A 19309-nucleotide genomic window follows, 5' to 3' on the forward strand; every position below is an offset into this window, starting at 1 on the left:
ACTGACATCTCACCTCACAAAGTAACGGTAAAATGAAAGCTGTTTTACTGGACGATTGAACCAAAGAATAATCTGAATTTCCTGTTAACTCGCAATACTACCCTTCTCCTAAATGGATCTACAGAGAAGAAATCTAAGCAAGATGCATGTATTTCATGGGACCAAGGGTTTTTTTCCTACCTTTCCAATTTCATATAGGAGGCTTGATCAGAAGAGTAGAAGACGGTGTTTCACTTGTGACCAGCAAATTCCAACTGCTTTGACAGCACAGAATTTAGCCTAAATTTTATCTTTCACCTCTCTAACTCATAGAAAAAAATTCCATAATGCCACCAGGATGAAACTTGGTTACTACTAGAACAAATTACAGAAGGACAAAGTCGTACTTCCATTTAGTTTTCATGGGCAATTTCCTTGAACTCTGGATTAATATGTATGCAGAAAAACCAGCTCCAATTCCTTTAAGATACCTAAAATTTTACAGTACTGGAAATTAAAGAGCTTTGTATCTGTGAAAGAAGCTTTCCAACTGAAATACTTTATCACCATCAAACAGGAAACAGTGTCTTTTAAAATGGAAAAGAGAGGAGACTGAAGAATACTGTTTAGTCAAAAAATTACCTGGCAAATTGACAAACATAGCTAAAAAATTGCCTTAATTGCACTGAAAATAGTGGAAGGTGCCACCTTCCAAGCCTGTGGGCTTAAAGTAGGTACACCTAGCAGAGTGGCAGAAGAAGCATTTGCACTGTCTTGTCAATCTACCTCACTGCTAACCAGAAGGGACGGACTGCCAGGAACAGGAAGGCTGCAGAAAGAACATCCACTTTCAGTCGCCTCTCCGTTCTTAGCTCTTTTGCAGACACTGTGCCAAGAGGCCAATGGATGCTGTTTATTTATAGGGATACAAAAAAGAAAGATGGAAACAAAACCCAGCATTTCAGCAAACAAGGGTGCTGGATACTGTCTGACCTGAGGTTAGACTGGAAACCAACTCAAAATCCAAAGCTTTACAGAACTTGGACTAGATGACCACAGTCCTAAGAACCTCACCCATGCAGATAAACCCATACACATACTTATTAACCCTTAGCTGAGGCTAAGTTACAGCTGACACTGGGTTCTAGCTCCCAAAACCACCTCTTTGTGAAAGCAGTCATCTTCTGGCCCCAAAACAGTTAGTTACATCTGATCGTCATTCAGGAAAAGGGAAACATTATACACGTTAACAATCTCAAGTCTCTGTCTTCTTGGAAAGCGGGAAATAAGAAGCATAAAGAACGACACCACAGGACCTTATAAGAGAGTGTAAGAGCATATTCATTAGAAATGAAATACAAAATACAATGATGCCGCAGGGCAGGGGGCAGCAGGCAAACAAGACCCCCACCATTCCCTACCCTCACCCCAATCCAAGGAATGCACCTATATAATACAAATTAGAGATTTGAAACAAGGGGGAGAGGAGGGGTTTTACAAAGTGATTTCCTTGCTATACAGAAAATATATTATTTGCTGGAAGTCACTGCTGAGCTGTTAAGGGCCCAGGGTCAGTCACTGCTCAGGAAAGCCCCTGAAGGCACACTGACACCTACTGCTTCCCCACCAGTTTGCTGAACACATCGTAGATCTCTGGCTTTTCCTGTGCAAACTGCTCGGCTGTATTTTTCTGTAGCCAGTCGGATGAACGCATCTGTTGCTGCAGGAGGCCAATGAGGTCACCAAGGTTGGAGCTGCCGGCACAGGTAGGCTCCTGGTGGCGGGAGACAAAGATGACTTCATCTGTGCTGTCTGCTTTGCCATCCTGATCTGACTGACAAGGCTGCTCTTTCTCCTCAGCCAGTATCTCCTGCTCCCGCTCTTCCAAAACCTTGCGGATACGTTGCATACCTGAAGTAGTATAAGGAGGAGAAACACTAGTGGATTAGTTTAAGCCACAAGTGTTCCCAGATACATCAGATTCAGAAAAATACAGAGGATGGGAGGAAAGGGAGGAAAAACAGAGAAGACGAGGATAATAATAATAGGGTAAGTTTAGAAATAAGGAGAGAAGCAAGCAGCGCTGCAGAAATTCTAGTGGGAGGAAAAAGAGAAGAAAGCATTACTCACCTAACTGTAGCCGGTGGGTCTTGTCAGCAAAGATGATGCGGAACCATCCAGGTTCACTGCATTCAAAGGCTTTACCACAGGACAGGAGGACCTTGTTATCCAGAAAACGCCTCCAGAGCAGCATCTCCTCCTCAAATGTGCCTGTCCTAAGGTACTAGGAGAGTCAGCAGAAGGGCCAGAGGTTAGTAACATACAGGCTAAATCACCGAGATCCTCATGAATTTGTGATTCCCATGAGGTCTGCAAAGGCCAGGGGAGACACCTTTTACCTCTGAAGTACAGCAGTTTGATATAAAGGAAGAAATGGGGAGGAAAGTGGCTTGAGAGCAGTAAGATTCCTGCAAGGCGGGAAATGCAGACAGACGAAAGGAAAAGAACGGACAGAAATACCAGGCAGCCATTCCCTCTGCTCAACCAGACAACAGACTCATTAAAACAAAATGCTTATTGCAATATTAAACTTCCCTCTAGATGCAGTTGCACTACATGCCTGCCATCATCACAGGAGAAGCCTCCCTTCCTAAGTCTACCAACCTTTCGGAAATCAATCCAGACAAAGAAGCCTGCATTGCGGTTGAGAAAAGGAACCCCAAGGGTCTTCAGCTCATCTGTCACATACGTATGGGCAGCTTTTAGGCGGGCATGGTTGGCCCTGAGGTACACTTGGTTGATCCAGTCTGACCAGAGGAGAAAATAAAGACAAAAATCACAAACTGAGAAAGAATTCAGTTCTGTTCAAGTTTCCAAAACACTCACGGTGCCTTTTTCCATTTCACCCTTCACCTCCTTTTTTTGTTTTCTGTTTCCTCAAATAGCAAAAAGAGGGGCAAGAACTGTTTAGCAGTTTCATGTCTCTGCAGAAGAGTATCTTCCTGAGGAAGTTTCCCTACATTCATAGCTCTTAGTTGTTGTGGATTATCAGCACTCCATCCAGGGCAAAGCTATAAACCCAGTTCCATGTCCCGCATCCCACAGGCCTGTATTCTTTGTTTCTGCTCAGCTGGTTCTACTCAACACTGGCTAGTTCTATACAAATAATATCATGCTTCTTCAAAGCTGCTCCTCTAATCCTGCTGATCCAGAGCTCTGCAGGAATGGTCCTTTTCTGTAGAACTGCCAGCCTCGTGTTACATGGGCAGCTTCAGGATTACAGAAGATTGTCGGTTAAGCTGTACAAACAGGAGACCACTTGGGAAAATAAGGGGAGGGGATGCCCTAGGCATCAGGACACATGGAACAGCAGAGGATCATACATGGAGCTACTGACTCACCTCTGTCTCTAAGCAGCTGCGCAACCTTGTGCTGGACAGGTCCACAAACCCCATGGAAATAACACAAAGAAGCCACCGCATTAGCAACATCTTGGTTCTCTGTATATAAAGTACCAAAACGAATCCCAGAGACAGCAAAATCCTGCAGAAGACACAGACAGACTAATTTATTACACAGGAAGACCAGGATCCTATTACTACCACCTTGTTCTTTCCAGCAAGAGGAACTTGAGGACACCAGGCCAACTCTACCAGCCAGGAAGCCATGGCACGATGGCAACCAGCACTCACCTTGCTTATTCCCCACATCACGTGAGTCCGCTGTGGATCAGGCAATCTGTATGTAGAAGGATGCAGATGGGCAGTTAGTGTCATAGGTGCTGAAGTTTTTGGATCACCAGTGCAGCATTGCAGAAACAGAGAGGCAGCATTACACAATGACAGACAGCGCGGAACATCAGTCAAGTGGGGAAAATTCAAATGCGACCTAACTTTAGAAGCTAGGAACTCCCTGGAACTAGCTTTAGACACAATCCTTAAATATTTCAGATGTACAGATACTTGCAAATGCTGTATTTCATGCGCAGATTTCCTGCACACATGAAGCTTGTACATATAATGCCAGAAACCAGGCCTGTGCCAACGTATTTGCCAAGAATTAAAAATAATTTTCTTTCTTTCAAACCCCAGTATTTTGCAGAAGGAGATACCATTCTTCTTTTGCAATGTTGTACATCCAGCAACACGGAGCTAACACTTAACCAAGGGTATTTTATTTCCTTGCAATTGAGCACAAAAAGAAAGATAGCACCACTGGTGAAAACTAGAAATTTAAAACAAACAAACAAACAAAAAATCACCACAAAAAACACAGCGTGTTTTTAAAAGGTGAGATTTGAAAAGTTTTTCATCTCATTAAATCAATACCTAATAAACCCGTTCTCCAGTCTGTAATAACACTGAGACCCATGACTACTGTATGAAAAAAAAGAAAGTAAATAACAACAGAAAGTCTTCACAGGCATCAACAGAAACATGGGAAAGAGGTAACAGTGGTTAGGTAGGAAGAAAAGCCTCACTCTCAACAAATGAAACATCTGTTTCCAGTTTTAGGGACTGTCACAAGCAAATACCGAAGCACACATGGAAAAGCATACCACAACAGAAAACTAACTACCATTTTTTACTTGCTAGATTGCAGTTGACAAAATGCATTTGCCATTCAGAAATTACAAAAAAAAAAAGAAAAGAAAAGAAATCAGCATAAGGCAGATTCAGAATTTGCTAGCTCATGACTTAACTTCCAGTCACAAGTTCTCAGCAAGGCATCATGTTGAACTGTCACTGGAAGATGGCCAGGGAAGTAGGAGCTGATTTTACCTGTCCATGCCTAGGACACTGTGAAACGTGGCTGATTCATCAAAAACTGACAGCATGTAGATCTCATCTACTATCACATGCAATTCATGTCTGCAAAAGGACAACAGAAGCAGAAATAAAAGCAGGCTGTAAGGACTTGGTTTATACAAAGAAGAAGGACAGCAAATTGTGCAGAAGTAAAGCATTTTTTTTTACAACTCAGAAGGTCTGTTTTGTGTACATTGACGTGATTTGAGATAGATCTGCCTAACTGGCACCCACTGCAACCATATAATGAGATAAAAATTCAGTCATTTCCAATGCACTATGAAAATTAATTCCTCTATGTACAACCTGTCTAGAGTAAGTTGTATCATCATCCCCTCAGAATATCATGGATTCTGAATCTCAGAGTATCCGTGATCCACGATGAACCTGGGAAACATTTTCATATATTTCTTCGGTTTTGCACATACAGAGAAACTGAAAGGAACTCAGCTTCCTACCAGAGAAGCACAGCACCACAGTGTTTGCTACCAACAAATAAAACTTGCATTCTTCAACTCAAGTTGCTTTGCCACTCCAGACAACTGTATGCCCATGCTCCCTTGTCTCCAGCACTCCCTTCTCCTCTCTTAAGCCCACCACTGTGTGTGAAGAATAGACTATTTGCCGGACTTAAAAGATATTCACAGATAAATTCAGGGACAGCAAGTAGTGCACCAGGTTCTGGAAGCCGTATCTGACTCGGGATGCCTCGGCCTTCCAAACAGACATACCTTTTAGCAAATTCCAGGTAATCCCGTAGCTCTGACAAGGAGTAAACGTCCCCAAGGGGATTTTGGGGATTCAGAATAATTAAGGCCCTTACAGTGACACCCTGCAGAACACAAATAATGCAGTATTAAGAGAGCACCCATCATGGTATAAATTGTCAGTCCCTCTACTTGCGCAGTGAGTGCCACACAAGACCCACCTTGAGCTTCCACCATGACTATTCACCAGAGGTTAGATTTGTATGAGAATACTTTTAGCCACAAATTAAGATTATTTTTTTTTACAATTACATCACTTGCAAAGCGAACTGAGGAAAAGCTTATAGAATGAATCTGTGATTTTGAAAAGAGGTAGTCTGCCACAACCATCGCCATCTGGTCAACCAACTGATGAGAAGGAGGCTCTCACACATTCTGAGCATGGAAGAGAACTTTCTCTGAGCTGTATCAGTAATTTGGAAGTAACAAATCACTGAATATTGCCCATGAATGAGGGAAGAAATATAGGAATTTGAGCTACGTGGATGCAAACTGTTCTCATTTAGAACACACTTGGCTGGAGATGTCAGAGCCGGTAATCATCTAAAGATGCAGCTAAACATATATAGGGCTTAGGACCACGTCACAACTTACAGGCTAACTCTTCAGAAAGGTGATACTCATCTGCATTTATCCTCTAGATTTGCACGTCTCTCCCTCCTGCAAAAACTCATGGTGTTCTTAGTGGATGCATCTGCACTACTGTAGAGCAGTCAGTTTTGAGGTAACTCAGCTGGCCTTCCTGAAGGAGAAACCCTGGGTCGTCCCGACTTTTTAGTGCATGCCCAAGTACATTTTTTTAAGGATATGAATGGGTTGCAGTGCTTTGTGAATGGTCTAGTACTCCTGGTTTATCTACTGTGACCAAAACTGGATAGACACAATACAGGCTGATTCCTCCTAAGACTGCCCCTGAGTTCGGAAGCAGCCTAATCTCAGGTGGTCTGCAAGGACAACCAGAAAGCCAGGTGCTAGGTTTTGAAAATGTTTTGATCTTCAAGTCACTTCTGGGATGTGCCATCTCAAACATATTGTAGACTTAACTGGTAATGTGAAGCTCAGCTAAACTCACCTCTGCCCGGGCATCCTGCAAGCCTTTTTCCAGTTTTTCCACTGTAAGCTGAAAAGGTCGAGTGCTTGTTCCAGTAATCTGAAAGACATTACAAAGATTAAAAAAGGCCAAATTATTTCAATAGAGTCTGTCTTGAGCCAATCCTCCCCAAAAGAAAATAAAAACCCAACAATTATGACCTAGCAACCATCTTCTTATCCTTCTATACTACAGAGAGAATAACTAACTAAATAAATAAATAAAATCAAAGAAATGTCCATCATAGGCTGGCCACACACAGAGAATTCTCCGTTAATCCTTGAATAACTGAAACAATGCAAGACCTCCATCTGCTCTTCCACTCCTAGGAGCATCTTTAGTAGGACAGTACACACTTCTGTCTCCAAGGCTCAAAATGGTAATTTTTTTTCCTCTCAAGAGCTGTTATTGGGAGTAAGAAACAAGAAAAGGACAAGATTGGAATCCAGATTTATGGTCTCAAACAACTTTCTTGCAAATTATGTGCTCAGTTTCCCAGCAATAAATTGGGAAAATGTCCACAGGCTGCAGTCTATCCTTGTTCTGAGGACTGCTTTCAGAGGTTCCCAAAGCTCGGCACTTTCCAGCATCAATTATTTTCTAACTACAGAGGCTGGTATTCCCTCCCCTCGGATCTTACCTTACTGTCTAAATAGGCATACACCAGCTTGACATTACCATAGAGGAAGACACTCTGGGTAATACCACCGTAAAAGGGAGTAGCAATCAGAACAGCTTCTGGAACAGAGAAAACAAAATTGGTCATCAACAGGTCACAGTCCTTCTCTCTTGTCTAATGTACTTCAGCTAAACATGAAAGCTTTTTAACAGCAGTGCCCTCTGGAAACATTGTAATGGTACTGCCTTTTCCTCCACTTCATTTTTACGTTAATTCTTTAATCTTCTGCAAGAACCCAGGTGAACATGAACATAACCTACACTTGGTCTAACAAACTAAAACAGGGCACCACAAAAACAGTGAAGGCAGACAGGGCAAGACAACAAATGTGAGTGCATGACATCTGCAGACCATGGAGATGATGAATTTCACAGCATAATCTTGCAGGAAACAAGAATTTCGCAGTAGGTCAATGCTACTTCCACTACTTCACTTCTGTCAAACAATATTTAAACAGAGTAACACAGTATTTCCCAGCAAAAATAAACATTAAAAATATCTCCCAGCCATCTACTTACCCCCTGGATCACAAAGGACTGTAGCTAATGCAGAAAATAAAGAGCCACAACCATTTAAAACAATCACCTGCAGAAGACAGAGAGAGGCTAGTGATAAATTTGTCCATAGAAGGACAACACTATAAAATAGTAATTTCTGACCTTATCACTGAAACATATTTTCTCCCCTATTCTCTAGCATGGATGTTCCCAGAATTTTCCTGCTGAAATTCCACTTCTACCAGAAATAACTTTAATCCTGTTCTTTGCTTCAGAGACACTTTCTCCCAGTGCCATTCTTGATTCTAATAAGCAGTTTAGAAAAAGAGTAGGCTTCAAATAGGGAAAAAATTTGGGAGCAGTTCTGAACTGCTAGAAACATAAACTACTTTTCACCAGCTAATACATGTTGTCATCGCTTTGTGGTAATGGCAGCTCTGACCTCCTGCCAAATTTGTGCAAAAATGGAAACCACTGCCTTGTACAGGAGCAGGTTTGACTCCTGCTTCTGGAAGACAGACGCTTACAGGTCCCACGAGTTTCACTTCAATTATCAGGCAGAATCTGCTGCCTTGGAGAAGCAGTGATCAGCAAACTCATCAGCGGTAACTTCAGGGCTTCTGCTGAATTACTGTAGCCAGAAAAAGCAAAGGCTGCACCAGCTCCTGGTGCCTTCAGCACTCAGCACAGGCAGGAGTCTCTGACCTCTGCAGGTGCCTGCATCCAGCCTGCATCTCTCCCAAGTCAGCAAGTCCTGCAGAGACACTGCCACGAAGTTTGAAAAGGTCTGTTTTTACAGGCTAAAACTACTTTTGGCTCCATTACAGATTTTTGTCCTGAGGTGTAAGAGCAGAACGGAACGAAATTAAAGTCAACTGAAACAATGGGCACTCTTTGTCGAGGCTGAGGGATATGGGCACAGTTGGTCCCAGAGCTGAATAAGAAGATGAAAACATAAAGCCCCACTGAGAGCATTGGCATGAGGAGTTCACACAGAAAAGGAAAGCATGAGGCAACTCATGCTCATATGGCATGAGGCAACTCATATGGTAGACTCAAAGTGTTTTGGCTGAAGTGTGCACCAAAAGCTACTGAAATGGCTATAAATCAATCTCATTTACACAATAAAAGGCTGTCATCTTACCAAATAATTTGTTTAAAAAAAAGATGAAACTGTTTGACAACAAATGGCAATATGTTAGAATAGACACCGATGGAAAATATGTTACCCACATTTTCTGCCTTAAGAGGTGCAGGGGCCTTGCAGTAATAGGTCAAAAATCGAGCCACTTCCTCCCGTAAACTGAGAAAAACACAAAAGCAAATATTGATTCAGCATATTCTCCAAGAGGTTGGGCTTCCCCAGGTCCACATCTCAGGAGAATAGAGCCAGGGCACAGCAAAGTCTGGTGAAAACAGCTAGAAAACCAGATAGCTGAGGCCCACGCCACAGACATGATGTTCACACACAGCAAAGGTGACATGGATAATGTCTGTAACGGTGCATATTATTTCCGATGAGCTTTAATCAAGGCACAGAAGAGAAGGATTAAAGTCCCCAAATGTTCAGTACGTTTCAAATAAATTGTTTGGAGTTACCTAATTTGTTAATGTATACACTGCTTTTAAAACTGTGTTTATCTTAGAAAATTTGCACCTTCTCTCACATAAAAGGATTTTTAACTGGATGAACTAGTAGGGCAGCCAATTTACAGTTTTGTGAGGAAAAAAACTATCAAATGACCTAGAAAAGTTTTAACCAGTAAGTGTGGCAGAAGCAGTTTGTATTCATTCATTCCACTTATCAGAGAAGTAGCCACAGAGAGAAGTGCTACAGAAAAGAGCGGACTTACAACATATGTCCCTTCCAGTCAGGATACTGAAGCAGTGGAGGCTCCATCAGATTCATATCGGTCTGTGTCAGCTGGGTGCAATGAGAAGAGCCATTAAAAGCACAATCACTGATATCAGAAACATGGAGACAGACGGGATGCCTGTACAGGCACATACCTGCACGCACGCACGCGCACACACACACACGTGCAACTTCAACAGTTGTAAAACTGGATTGAGAAAGCCACTGACCATCAAAATTAATGCAGCTTGGAGAAACAAGGACCAGCAAACTGATCAGTGATAACTTCAAGTTATGTGAGATTATGCTAAGTTATTGCAGCCAAAACTTTGCTGCATGGAGATCTACAAACAGGACACAGAAGGGGCAATACACACGATGCTCAGAACCAAGATGCCTGTAGAAGACTTTCTTAGCAAATGAAGAAACCCAAAGAATGTTTCGCCCAAGCTTTGAGGACAACACCTTTCAGCTGGAAAGTCCCAGTTGTGAAAGCTCAAGTCTAGACTGTCAGAAAGAGATAGAAAGGACTTTGAGTCACAGTCAGAGATGTATTTTCTTTAAAAAACTTTCAATGTATAAATTGTTTAATGAATTCTAACTTTCATCTATGTTTAAGTTCCAAGCTAATGCAGCTCCTTCAGATCTATAATTCTGCTAAGTTTTGCTAAGTGTTAAAGCATAAAGGGAGATTTCAAAAGACAAGAGAAAAATTACATTATCTTCTTGATAATTCTTCCCTGGGGCAGTCACTTTGTTCCTTACTAGGAGTTCATTCTGCCCTCAAAGACTGATTCACCTGAACCGTGGAGCCCTTTTTAATGTTTATATTTAGATAAAGTATGCACACTGCTTTTATCTATATATTTTCAAGGTTGTAGGTATCAGGGTTTCACATAATCCAGTTCTATGAAGTTGCAAGGGAAAGCACAGCAGTGATACAGGCAGAGAGAAGACGACATTTTACATAAACAAAAAGGGAATAAACAAATATTATGTACAAAGTACCTTCCAAATAGTTAATGGCAACCAAATCTATAAGTTAATATTAAAAAAGGTGACGGTGCGGGGACACAAGTATGTGGTAGTGCAAGGGAGGAGAGAAATTCAACATGCAGTGTGAAAGTTTCCCACATAATAACAAAACCACAACATTCTGTATTGGTGTTTTAATAACTGGTGCCAAGCTCTGGAGTTTAAAGACACTGCCCTTATCCCATGCAGAATTACAACCTGATATTATAGGATTAAAGTTCCTTTATTCAGCTGTAGATGTTCTTGAAGCCTATGTAGCACAGAACTGTGCCTCCTTAGATCTCTCTCCTAAACTTATCTAGAGAATGCAACATAAAACACATCAGCAGACTCGGCCAAAAATGGTGATACAATAATAAAGAGGAGAACCCTTAAAGGTAATGCCCGAAGGGCTAAGGAAACCAGATGGGCCAACTGAAAGGAAGACCATCTGAGATCTCACGCCACAAAATATTCTCTAATTTAAGGGTCAAAAGTTGAAGACAGAAATCTGATACATTACTTTATTCACTGGAAACAGTAACTACTTATTGTCCCAAATTATTGGCCTACATTCCCAGCTGGTGCTGCATTCAGTGAATCCATACTTTAACTCCAGGCTGCAATGACCAAGAAGCTGGCAACAATATCTTTGTTCAGCTTGTTGCCACAAGAGTAATGGCTCATCTCACTGTAGCCAACGAAGTCTTAACTCATTTTCATAATAAGGCTAGTGAAGATGCAGCTGACTACCGTTTCCCTCTGCGCTACTTCCTGCAGGCTTGGTGTTAGTTGTAAGGGGACAGGACAGCGAAGGAAGGTACCACCTACACAGCCTAGAAGGCACCTTTTTCGTGCAGGCAGCAGGTCTGCCTTACCTGTTCTTTTAGCTGGAAGGCGGAGCGGTGGGGTAGCATCCCCCGAGTCAGTGGAGTGGCAGGCAGAAATAAAACAAGGAACATTTTGAGGGTGGGAATTGGTGGAATGGGAACAACCACGAACTTCAAACCGCAGTGGCCGCCTGTCCGACCCTCAGCCGCCTTCCCTCCCCGCAGACAACTTCAGGTAGGAGAAACTGCCACCTGCCCACCTCGCACGCTGCACCAGGTCACTGATTTTAATGGGGATTCAGAAACATGCCTCTACAGCACAGGCCTGTTGGTTTCTTTTGACTTTTTCTACTTTTTCTGTTGTGCCGTGTGTTTCCCGCCTCTCCCAGGTGCAACTGAACACAGTGAGCAGCTGACCCAGCCTGATTTCAAGAGATGTCAAGAGTGGCCACCATTCACTGCTGCCACCCTTGGGTGCACATTTTGGGTAAGTTCAGAACTGGGTGTCCAAATCATGTCACTCTATAACGGACAGATGTAAAGATCCGTGAAATTAAATAGAGTTCAAAATCCATTTCAAAACCTCTCTATTAAATCAACTCAGCAGGAGAAAATAAAATGTATCTTATTTTCATTTAGTTTTCTGAGCCAAGTACATTCCCAAAGGGAAACCCATCATGAAGAGGAACAGAAAAACACCCTTGTTCCTACCCTCCTGGAAAAATAACATCAATAAATGTACAAATAGCTGGATTCAAAAGTGACTTCCAACAAATAAAAAATTCATGATTAAAAGCTTTACCAGAGAAACATGAGCAACAGTAGTAACTCCAGGAAAGCACAAGCACAGAGGAGGAACTACACAGCAAATTCAGTATTTCTTTTTAGAACAGGACTTACCCGCTTAGACATCAGGTCAAAGCAGAGTTTATTCTCACTGGTGCCAAAGTTTATTATACCCTAGGAAAAGAAATAATTTATTGTTCAATATTAAAACACTAACATTAAAATGCAGGTGCATACATCACCTTGCCTATCACTTCACTAAATTGCCTCCAAAAAGCTTACAGAGGGAAAGTCAAAACACGGTTCACATAAACTTCACCATATATAACTCAAGACATGTAACTGTAAGTGTTTACTTATATATCCCAGGCACTCAGGTTCTTAGTCAATAAACTGTCTGTAAATGAGTATGTACTAATGGTTTATACTTCTTTACAGAACACGTTTAACTTAATCTTGAATTCACTCATTGGTATGCAATCTAACCACAAAAGAAATCCTACAACAATTCCGAGAAAATCGAGGTTTACCCTTCTGCAGCAGTTTTAAACAAGATTTTGGATATATTTCTTTACCTAAAAGCATTTGTTTATCAGTCATTACCATTCCATCCCACTGATTTGCTCAGAAACCACATAAACACGCAGTTATGAAAAGTGGGTAAAACACTAAATTTTCCCCTCTGGAGAGATGACCCTACAGTTCCAGGTTTAGGATTTGGCCCTGCTTATTTAGCACTACATTAGATCTTGAAGAGTTCGAATCTACTAGCACATTTTCATCACTGGAAGAGGTTGGGTAAATAAATTTTTAAAAATGGGAAAGGAAATCTAAGCAACCCTACCTTTATGATGTTACTAAAGTACAAGTGCAATTTTAGGCATTTGTACCTCCATAGACAACAGCTGGTAGAAGAGGCAGTTTGCGCCTCATAGTGCACCTTGTATCAAAAACTTCACTGTTTTTCTGCCTTAAAAATCTAGTTTTCACTTCCCAAGACAGTGTGACTAAAGTCAGGGCTAATAACAAAACATTTTCTAGTAGTTCAGTACCTGAATGCGGGATCTATTTAAAAGTAATCCACATATAAATCATCATTTATATTTACTACACTTGTTACTCAGTAATAATTTGCCATGAAGTATCAAGACTCAGCCTTTGTGCCACAAGGGGGGTATGATGAGCTACTTACAAGTGAGCAGCTCAGCATGACCAGGCAGAAAAAGTGCTGAGTATTAGTTAAAAGTAACTAAACAATAATAAAAAAAAGTCTACTACTTAGTCGTTGTATCTCCTGCACCCATCACCTGCAATAATCAGATATAATCAAAGATGGTCTTCAGTGGGCAACAGAGGTGACGAGGTGAAAGGAGGAACAGGAGCTCTGCTTGTTCCTGCAGATTTCTTACAACTTTCAAGGTCTACTACTGCGAATATTTCCCCACAGAGAAATCAAGGTGTGCAAACCTGACCTGAGAACTGCGTTCACCTTTGACACACAGATGATCTGCAAAGCTACCGTTTATCTCTCTTCCTCAAACAGCTTGACCCGCCATGTATTAGTGAGATTAAAAATCCCCTACACTTTTAGTGTATCTGTCAGCAAACCTCCATGAAAGTTTTTTTCCTAGAAAGAAAACCATGAAAACACTCTGAGGTTCTCACTCACATTTGGGTTTTTGTCTTCATCATACTTGTCAGCATGATAAGCTTTGTACCCTTCCTCAGTGGAGCCACGAAAAATGCTGGCAATGTTGCCGCGAGCAGAGAGGTAGGGGCTTCTCTGGAAGTCACTGGGGTTACAGAAGCTGTGCATGTCAACCCTTCTCTCAGTAAGCTGCCGAGCCCTCATCTCTTGCAGGTCGCCTCCTCCTCCTCCCATTCCCGCAATTTCGGACAATGCCTGGCTGAAGTCCAAGCCCCGAGGCACCACAACGGAGGAGGAGGAGCCACTATGGCTCTGCTTTAGGATGCTGAGCATCTGAGCAAAGACATTGAACATGCGAAACTCATGCTCCCTCTCCAGTTCAAACCGGCGCTGCTCCAGCTGCATCCGACGCTCCTCCACATCCAAATCTCGCTGAAATCGGCGTTCTTCCATCTGCAAAAAGCGCTCTTCCATGGCCCGCTGAGAGGTCAGGGTCTTCAGCAAGAGATCGTCGAGCGGGTCCTTCACGCGCTGGCCTTTCCTCTTTTTTCTCAGTCGATGCAAGGCAGAGAAGCCAGGCCGGGGAACCACGTTCTGGATCCGTGACGAGTTTGCCATGCTGGGCTCACTGAAACCTGTGAACACGTAAAAGCAAGGAAGAAAAATTAAACACGTAGGAAGTAAAGTGGCGCGGACGTGCTTCACCACCTTCCCTTGCCCTTCCTAGGAAATACCCTTTGATCTACTGTAGGGTTATTACAGGAAAACCAAAGTAAACCCTGCCAGGTACATCTTGAAGTCTGCAAGTTTTGCTGAAGTTTGTTTTCAACTTCACGCATTGGGCACCCCATTATGCTGCCAGCCCCCAACCCATACTCGGCCTCTGAATTAACATGAATGATTCAGTTCCCTCCACTGGACTAACTATGCAACAAACGAAGAGGATGTAGCATTTCTTCCTGATCTCAGACATCAACCTCACACTGGTTATCGTCTCTTCCATCAGCCAGTCCTAGAACGATTTGAAACCTCCAGAATTTCCAGACTGTTCCCGTCCTGGCAGCCAAGCAATGGCCAACTGCACTTTCAGTGCAGGAGCCTCGTCTCTTGTAAACAGATACGCTGTTTCTGCCAGTGACTTTCAAAACCATCTTCTTTCCAAGTCCTAATGAATACTTTAGAAAGCCAGGCAATGATTATTCCCAAGTATTCTTCATTGTTGTGTGTCCTAAAAGATTAGATCCATAAAATATTTTAAAAGAAGGCAAGGAAAGTTTCACCTGCAGGTTTATAGTGTAGCCATGGCAAGAAGAGGGTCTCCTGATACAATTCAGCATGAGGACCGCAGACAGCCCTGGTGATGCTCAAACGACAACAAAAAGCATGCGCTTTTTTTTTTTTTTCTCCAATAAAGTAAGTACTGTCAGCATTATATGCAGAAATCTAGCACAAATGCCTAGCCCAACTTATGGCAGACATGCCAGCCCTTTGGGTTTCATACACAATATTTAGCCTAGCGCAGTAATTTCAGATTTTATTTACCTGCAGCAAGATACATTTAGGGAATGGCCAGAAGACCATGAATGCAGATACCAGCCTTCTACTTTAAAGCTTTTTGGGACATGGAAAAATAAGGATCCAAATGTCAGGGCGAAAACCAGGTGTCTATCTCTGCTCCAGAAAAAAAAATACCTCCTTCTGGGAAACTGGGCAGAAACCTTATGCTGGAATGTAAAAGGCTATCCCTACCTGAAGGTGAAACACTGGTTTCAATGGGAATCTCCACCCTGGAGATGGGAGAGTCGTTCTGGGCCCTCTCCAAGAAGGCTCTCTCCATCTCATGTTCTTCAGGGGAGCCCTGCTGGTAAGACATGGATGGTGGGGGCTCTGGGGTCAAGCAGTGTTCATCAGAGTTCACCTCCTCACATTTGATTTCCATCAGTTCGGGGTGCTGAGAGTGTCCAAAGGGCAGTGCCGAGGAGGCGAACTGGTGATGGTAGTTCTCCACCATGCTGCCCTGCAGCACCTGCTGAGCCATCATGCTGCCGCTCAGGGAGCTGTAGGCCAGGGTGGGCCGGCTGGTCAGCACCCGGTCCATCACCTCGTAGAACTTCCATGTCCGACCTCCTCGGGCGGCCTTGCTGTTGTCCTTGATCCGCCGGTACTCCAGCTTCATCTTCTTGATCTTCTCCCGGCACTGGTCGCCTGTCCGGTGGATGCCCTTCTCCCGCAGCACCTCGGCGATGCGGTTGAAGACGTGCTGGTTGCGCAAGCAGCTCTCCAGCTCCATCTGCACCGACTCGTCGGCCCAGAGCTGCAGCAGCTCCACCACCTCGGGGTCCGACCAGTTACTGCCGCGCTCGTACTTCTTCCCTCGAAAATCCATCGCTCCCGGGCCCCGGCCGCGGGGCGGCGGGGCGGCCCGCGGCGGGGCGGTGCCGGCGCGCCGGGGGCACGGCCCCCGCGCTGCCCTGCCCCCCCGGGCCGAGCCCCGCCGGGCCAGCGGCGGGAAGGGGCGCCGAGGGGGGCCGCGGGGGGGAAGGCAGTGGCGGCGGCACGGCGGGGGCGCCCGGGGAGGGCTGCGCCGAGGGTCCCGCCCGCCGCTCGGCCCTGCCCGGCCCCGCCCGGGCGGCGCACCTGCCCCTGCCCCTGCCGCCGCCCCGCCCTGGCCCGGGGGGCCGGGCCCCCCGCCGGGAGGGGGCTCTCGCACCTTGGCCCTCGGGGGCGCCCGGACGGCCCTGCCTCCCCCCAGGCCCTAGCGGGCTGTACGGCCGCCGGCCTGCCTCGGCCCGGCTCGGCCCGGCACGGCTCGGTTTAGCCCGTCCGCTAGAGCCGGGCGGAGCGAGCTAGCGGGGAGCCGGGCCGGCATGTTCACATCCGGGGTGACGCACATGCGTGCAGCCTTATTCCGGGATAACTTTAGTCCGTGCCAGGCGCTCGCTGCGCTCTCGGGGCCGCGCCGCGGGGTCCCTCCCCCGCCCCACCCCGCCCCCGGCTGGCAGCACCGGCCCGTGCCGTACCATGCTGTGCCGGGCAGAAGCCGCCCCGCCCCTCACCGCGCCGGGCACCGCTGGCCCGCCCGCCCCCGCCAGGCACGGCTCGGCACGGCCTCGCCCGCGGTCCCCCCGCCGCCTGCTCCGGCCCGGGACCAGGCGGGAGCCCTCGGGAGCGGGGCTGGCGGGGGCGGGGCCGCTCTCCGTGTCCGTAGCCGACGGTGAAGGGGCTGATCGCGCACACAATGACCCCGCAGAGCTGCTCCCCCGGGCCCGGTTTACTGGCGGGTGGAGGGGCGGGTCTTTGGTGAGGGAGGTCTAGGGGGGGCGCGGGTCCGACCTAGCTGGAGCCGCGTAGGGTGCGGGGCATGCAGCATCAGCTGGTGCCAACGGCTGCCCCCGGCGGCCTCCCTGGGTCACTCGGGCAGGGCCCGGGGACACGTCGCTGTCTGCGGTCCCTGGACATCAGCGAAGGACTTATGAGTCCAGTTTGGAGTTTGGCCGTCTTCCCTCCAGCAGCTAGAGAGCTTAGCAAGCAGCGGGTATGGAGGGACAGGACATTACATCAGTTCACTCCCTTACTTACCGCCTGCCGTCCGTTAGTGGCACAGTTCAAATCCTTCCACATACCCCTCGTCCTGTGCCACATCCCTGGATGGGGTGGAGGACTGCAGAATTTCTTACTTTCCCTCTACATCACCAGGTCAAATTCCCCACAGGGATCTGCAGCTGCAGAACTCAAGTCTTCCCACAGCTGTCCTGCCACATCAGCCCAAGGATGGCCTCAAGCTGAGCTGCAGGACAAACCGTGCTGCACCGTGGCCCATCGATTTGGACATTTCAGTGCGGACCTGAGCCCAGCAGGATAAGGAATGAGCCCTAAGGCAGCGAGCATGAACATAAAACCAGTAATTTATGAGAAAACCAGAATGAAACACCAGTGTGTCCATATCCGGTATCACAGTTTTCACAGCTAGTGTACAGATTGTGAAACACATACATACTGGGTTTGTGATTTTCCTTGTACGTCAAAAGATCTGCTTCATCGCAGTACTGTGGGGTTTTTATCCAACTCTCCCCTCTGGGAAGGATTGTCTTAACTTCCCTCTGGATTTTAATAAATCATTCATAGGCTCTATGATTCAATTTCTCAGTCTGTGAAATGGAAATAAAAATACTGATCTTCATTATATGTTGTGAAATACTTTGAATACTGTCTCTATGTGGGGAAAAAAGGAGAAAAGACAGCTTTAAAAGTGATACTACCTTTCCTAATAACTTATGATCAGAGAGTCATTTGGATTTTTTCCAGTGGTCTGCTTAACTAGAGTTTGTACATAAGGAAGATGTGCTTTTACTTTCCTAGAGTTTTTCATAGGAATGTCACTCTATGTTCTACAAATACAGGCAACACAAATATCCTTACATAAGGATATTTACATATACTGTGTACTGGAGTACACAAAGACCAGGGGAACAATGAATAGAGCCATTGATGATAGAAGTTTAATAGTAAATATAAATAGACTAAAGGCAGCATAGAATAATCTTTTCAAAAGCTTTTCAAAGGAGCCCAAGAGCCTGGCTGCAGCCTCTTATACCTGAGGGCCATAACTTAGCCAGGCAGCAGCAGAGCTTTCTCAAAATTAACTTGACATATGCCCTGGCTTCAGAAAGAGCCAGTTTCAAAATGCAAGCATTAAAAGGTATTGAAACCTAGATTCATGATATAAAACAATAATAATAAATCTTGAACTATTGTTCATGGTTCAGTTGTTTCCACCTTTTTATGCTACATGAAGTGGAAACTGAATTGTTTTAAACGAAATTAAGAGCACTCCTTGCAATCATGTGTCAGGCATGCGTGGCCTTGAGAACAAACGTATCACATCCTGTTATATTGCTGAGATAATTGTTTGAGCTGCCGGTCCTTTGAGCTGCTTTTCTAATTCAGATGGAAAAGAGGACTAAGAGGGACTGTGTTCCCAAAGCACAGGAAGAGATGGTGTTGAAATGTGCACAGTGCAAGCCACGGAGAACTGCAAAACCAAAAAGGAAGACTTCATTTTCTGAACCTATTTTAATGACAAAAGTGTAGGTTACACCTAATTTGATGTATCTAAGACAGGCTGATTCTTTTAACACTCGCTTGACAAAAACCTGTCTCTACCTTTCCTTTTCATGCAGCAAGCTCAGGATTGCAAACCAAATGCTGTCATAGAGTACCTTCCTTATTCTCTCCAAGAATTTCATGGCTCAGTTTTGTCTCAGCAGAAGACACAGTTACAGGGCGTTCATCCCCTGAACAAACTACATACCAGAGCTCCCTTTCTAACAAGCTATGACATGCAGTCCTGAAAATA

The 19309-nt window shown here is 44.9% G+C and overlaps 1 protein-coding gene across 1 annotated transcript; it reads right to left on the bottom strand.

Annotated features, from left to right (window-relative positions):
- Positions 1-1591: 1591 nt before the first annotated feature.
- Positions 1592-16339, bottom strand: LOC104350697 (1-aminocyclopropane-1-carboxylate synthase-like protein 1). The gene is made up of 15 exons (XM_009956608.2): positions 15703-16339; positions 13975-14588; positions 12420-12479; positions 9674-9744; positions 9054-9123; positions 7842-7908; positions 7285-7382; positions 6627-6704; positions 5519-5619; positions 4761-4850; positions 3672-3717; positions 3381-3522; positions 2644-2786; positions 2110-2263; positions 1592-1890 (listed from the first exon to the last, which is right to left on the bottom strand). Exons 1-15 carry the CDS (start codon positions 16337-16339, stop codon positions 1592-1594), a joined length of 2670 nt encoding a protein of 889 aa, XP_009954910.2.
- Positions 16340-19309: the final 2970 nt, after the last annotated feature.

The sequence above is a fragment of the Leptosomus discolor genome, chromosome 3 (assembly GCF_034619465.1).
Source record: "Leptosomus discolor isolate bLepDis1 chromosome 3, bLepDis1.hap2, whole genome shotgun sequence".
Taxonomy (NCBI): domain Eukaryota; kingdom Metazoa; phylum Chordata; class Aves; order Leptosomiformes; family Leptosomidae; genus Leptosomus; species Leptosomus discolor.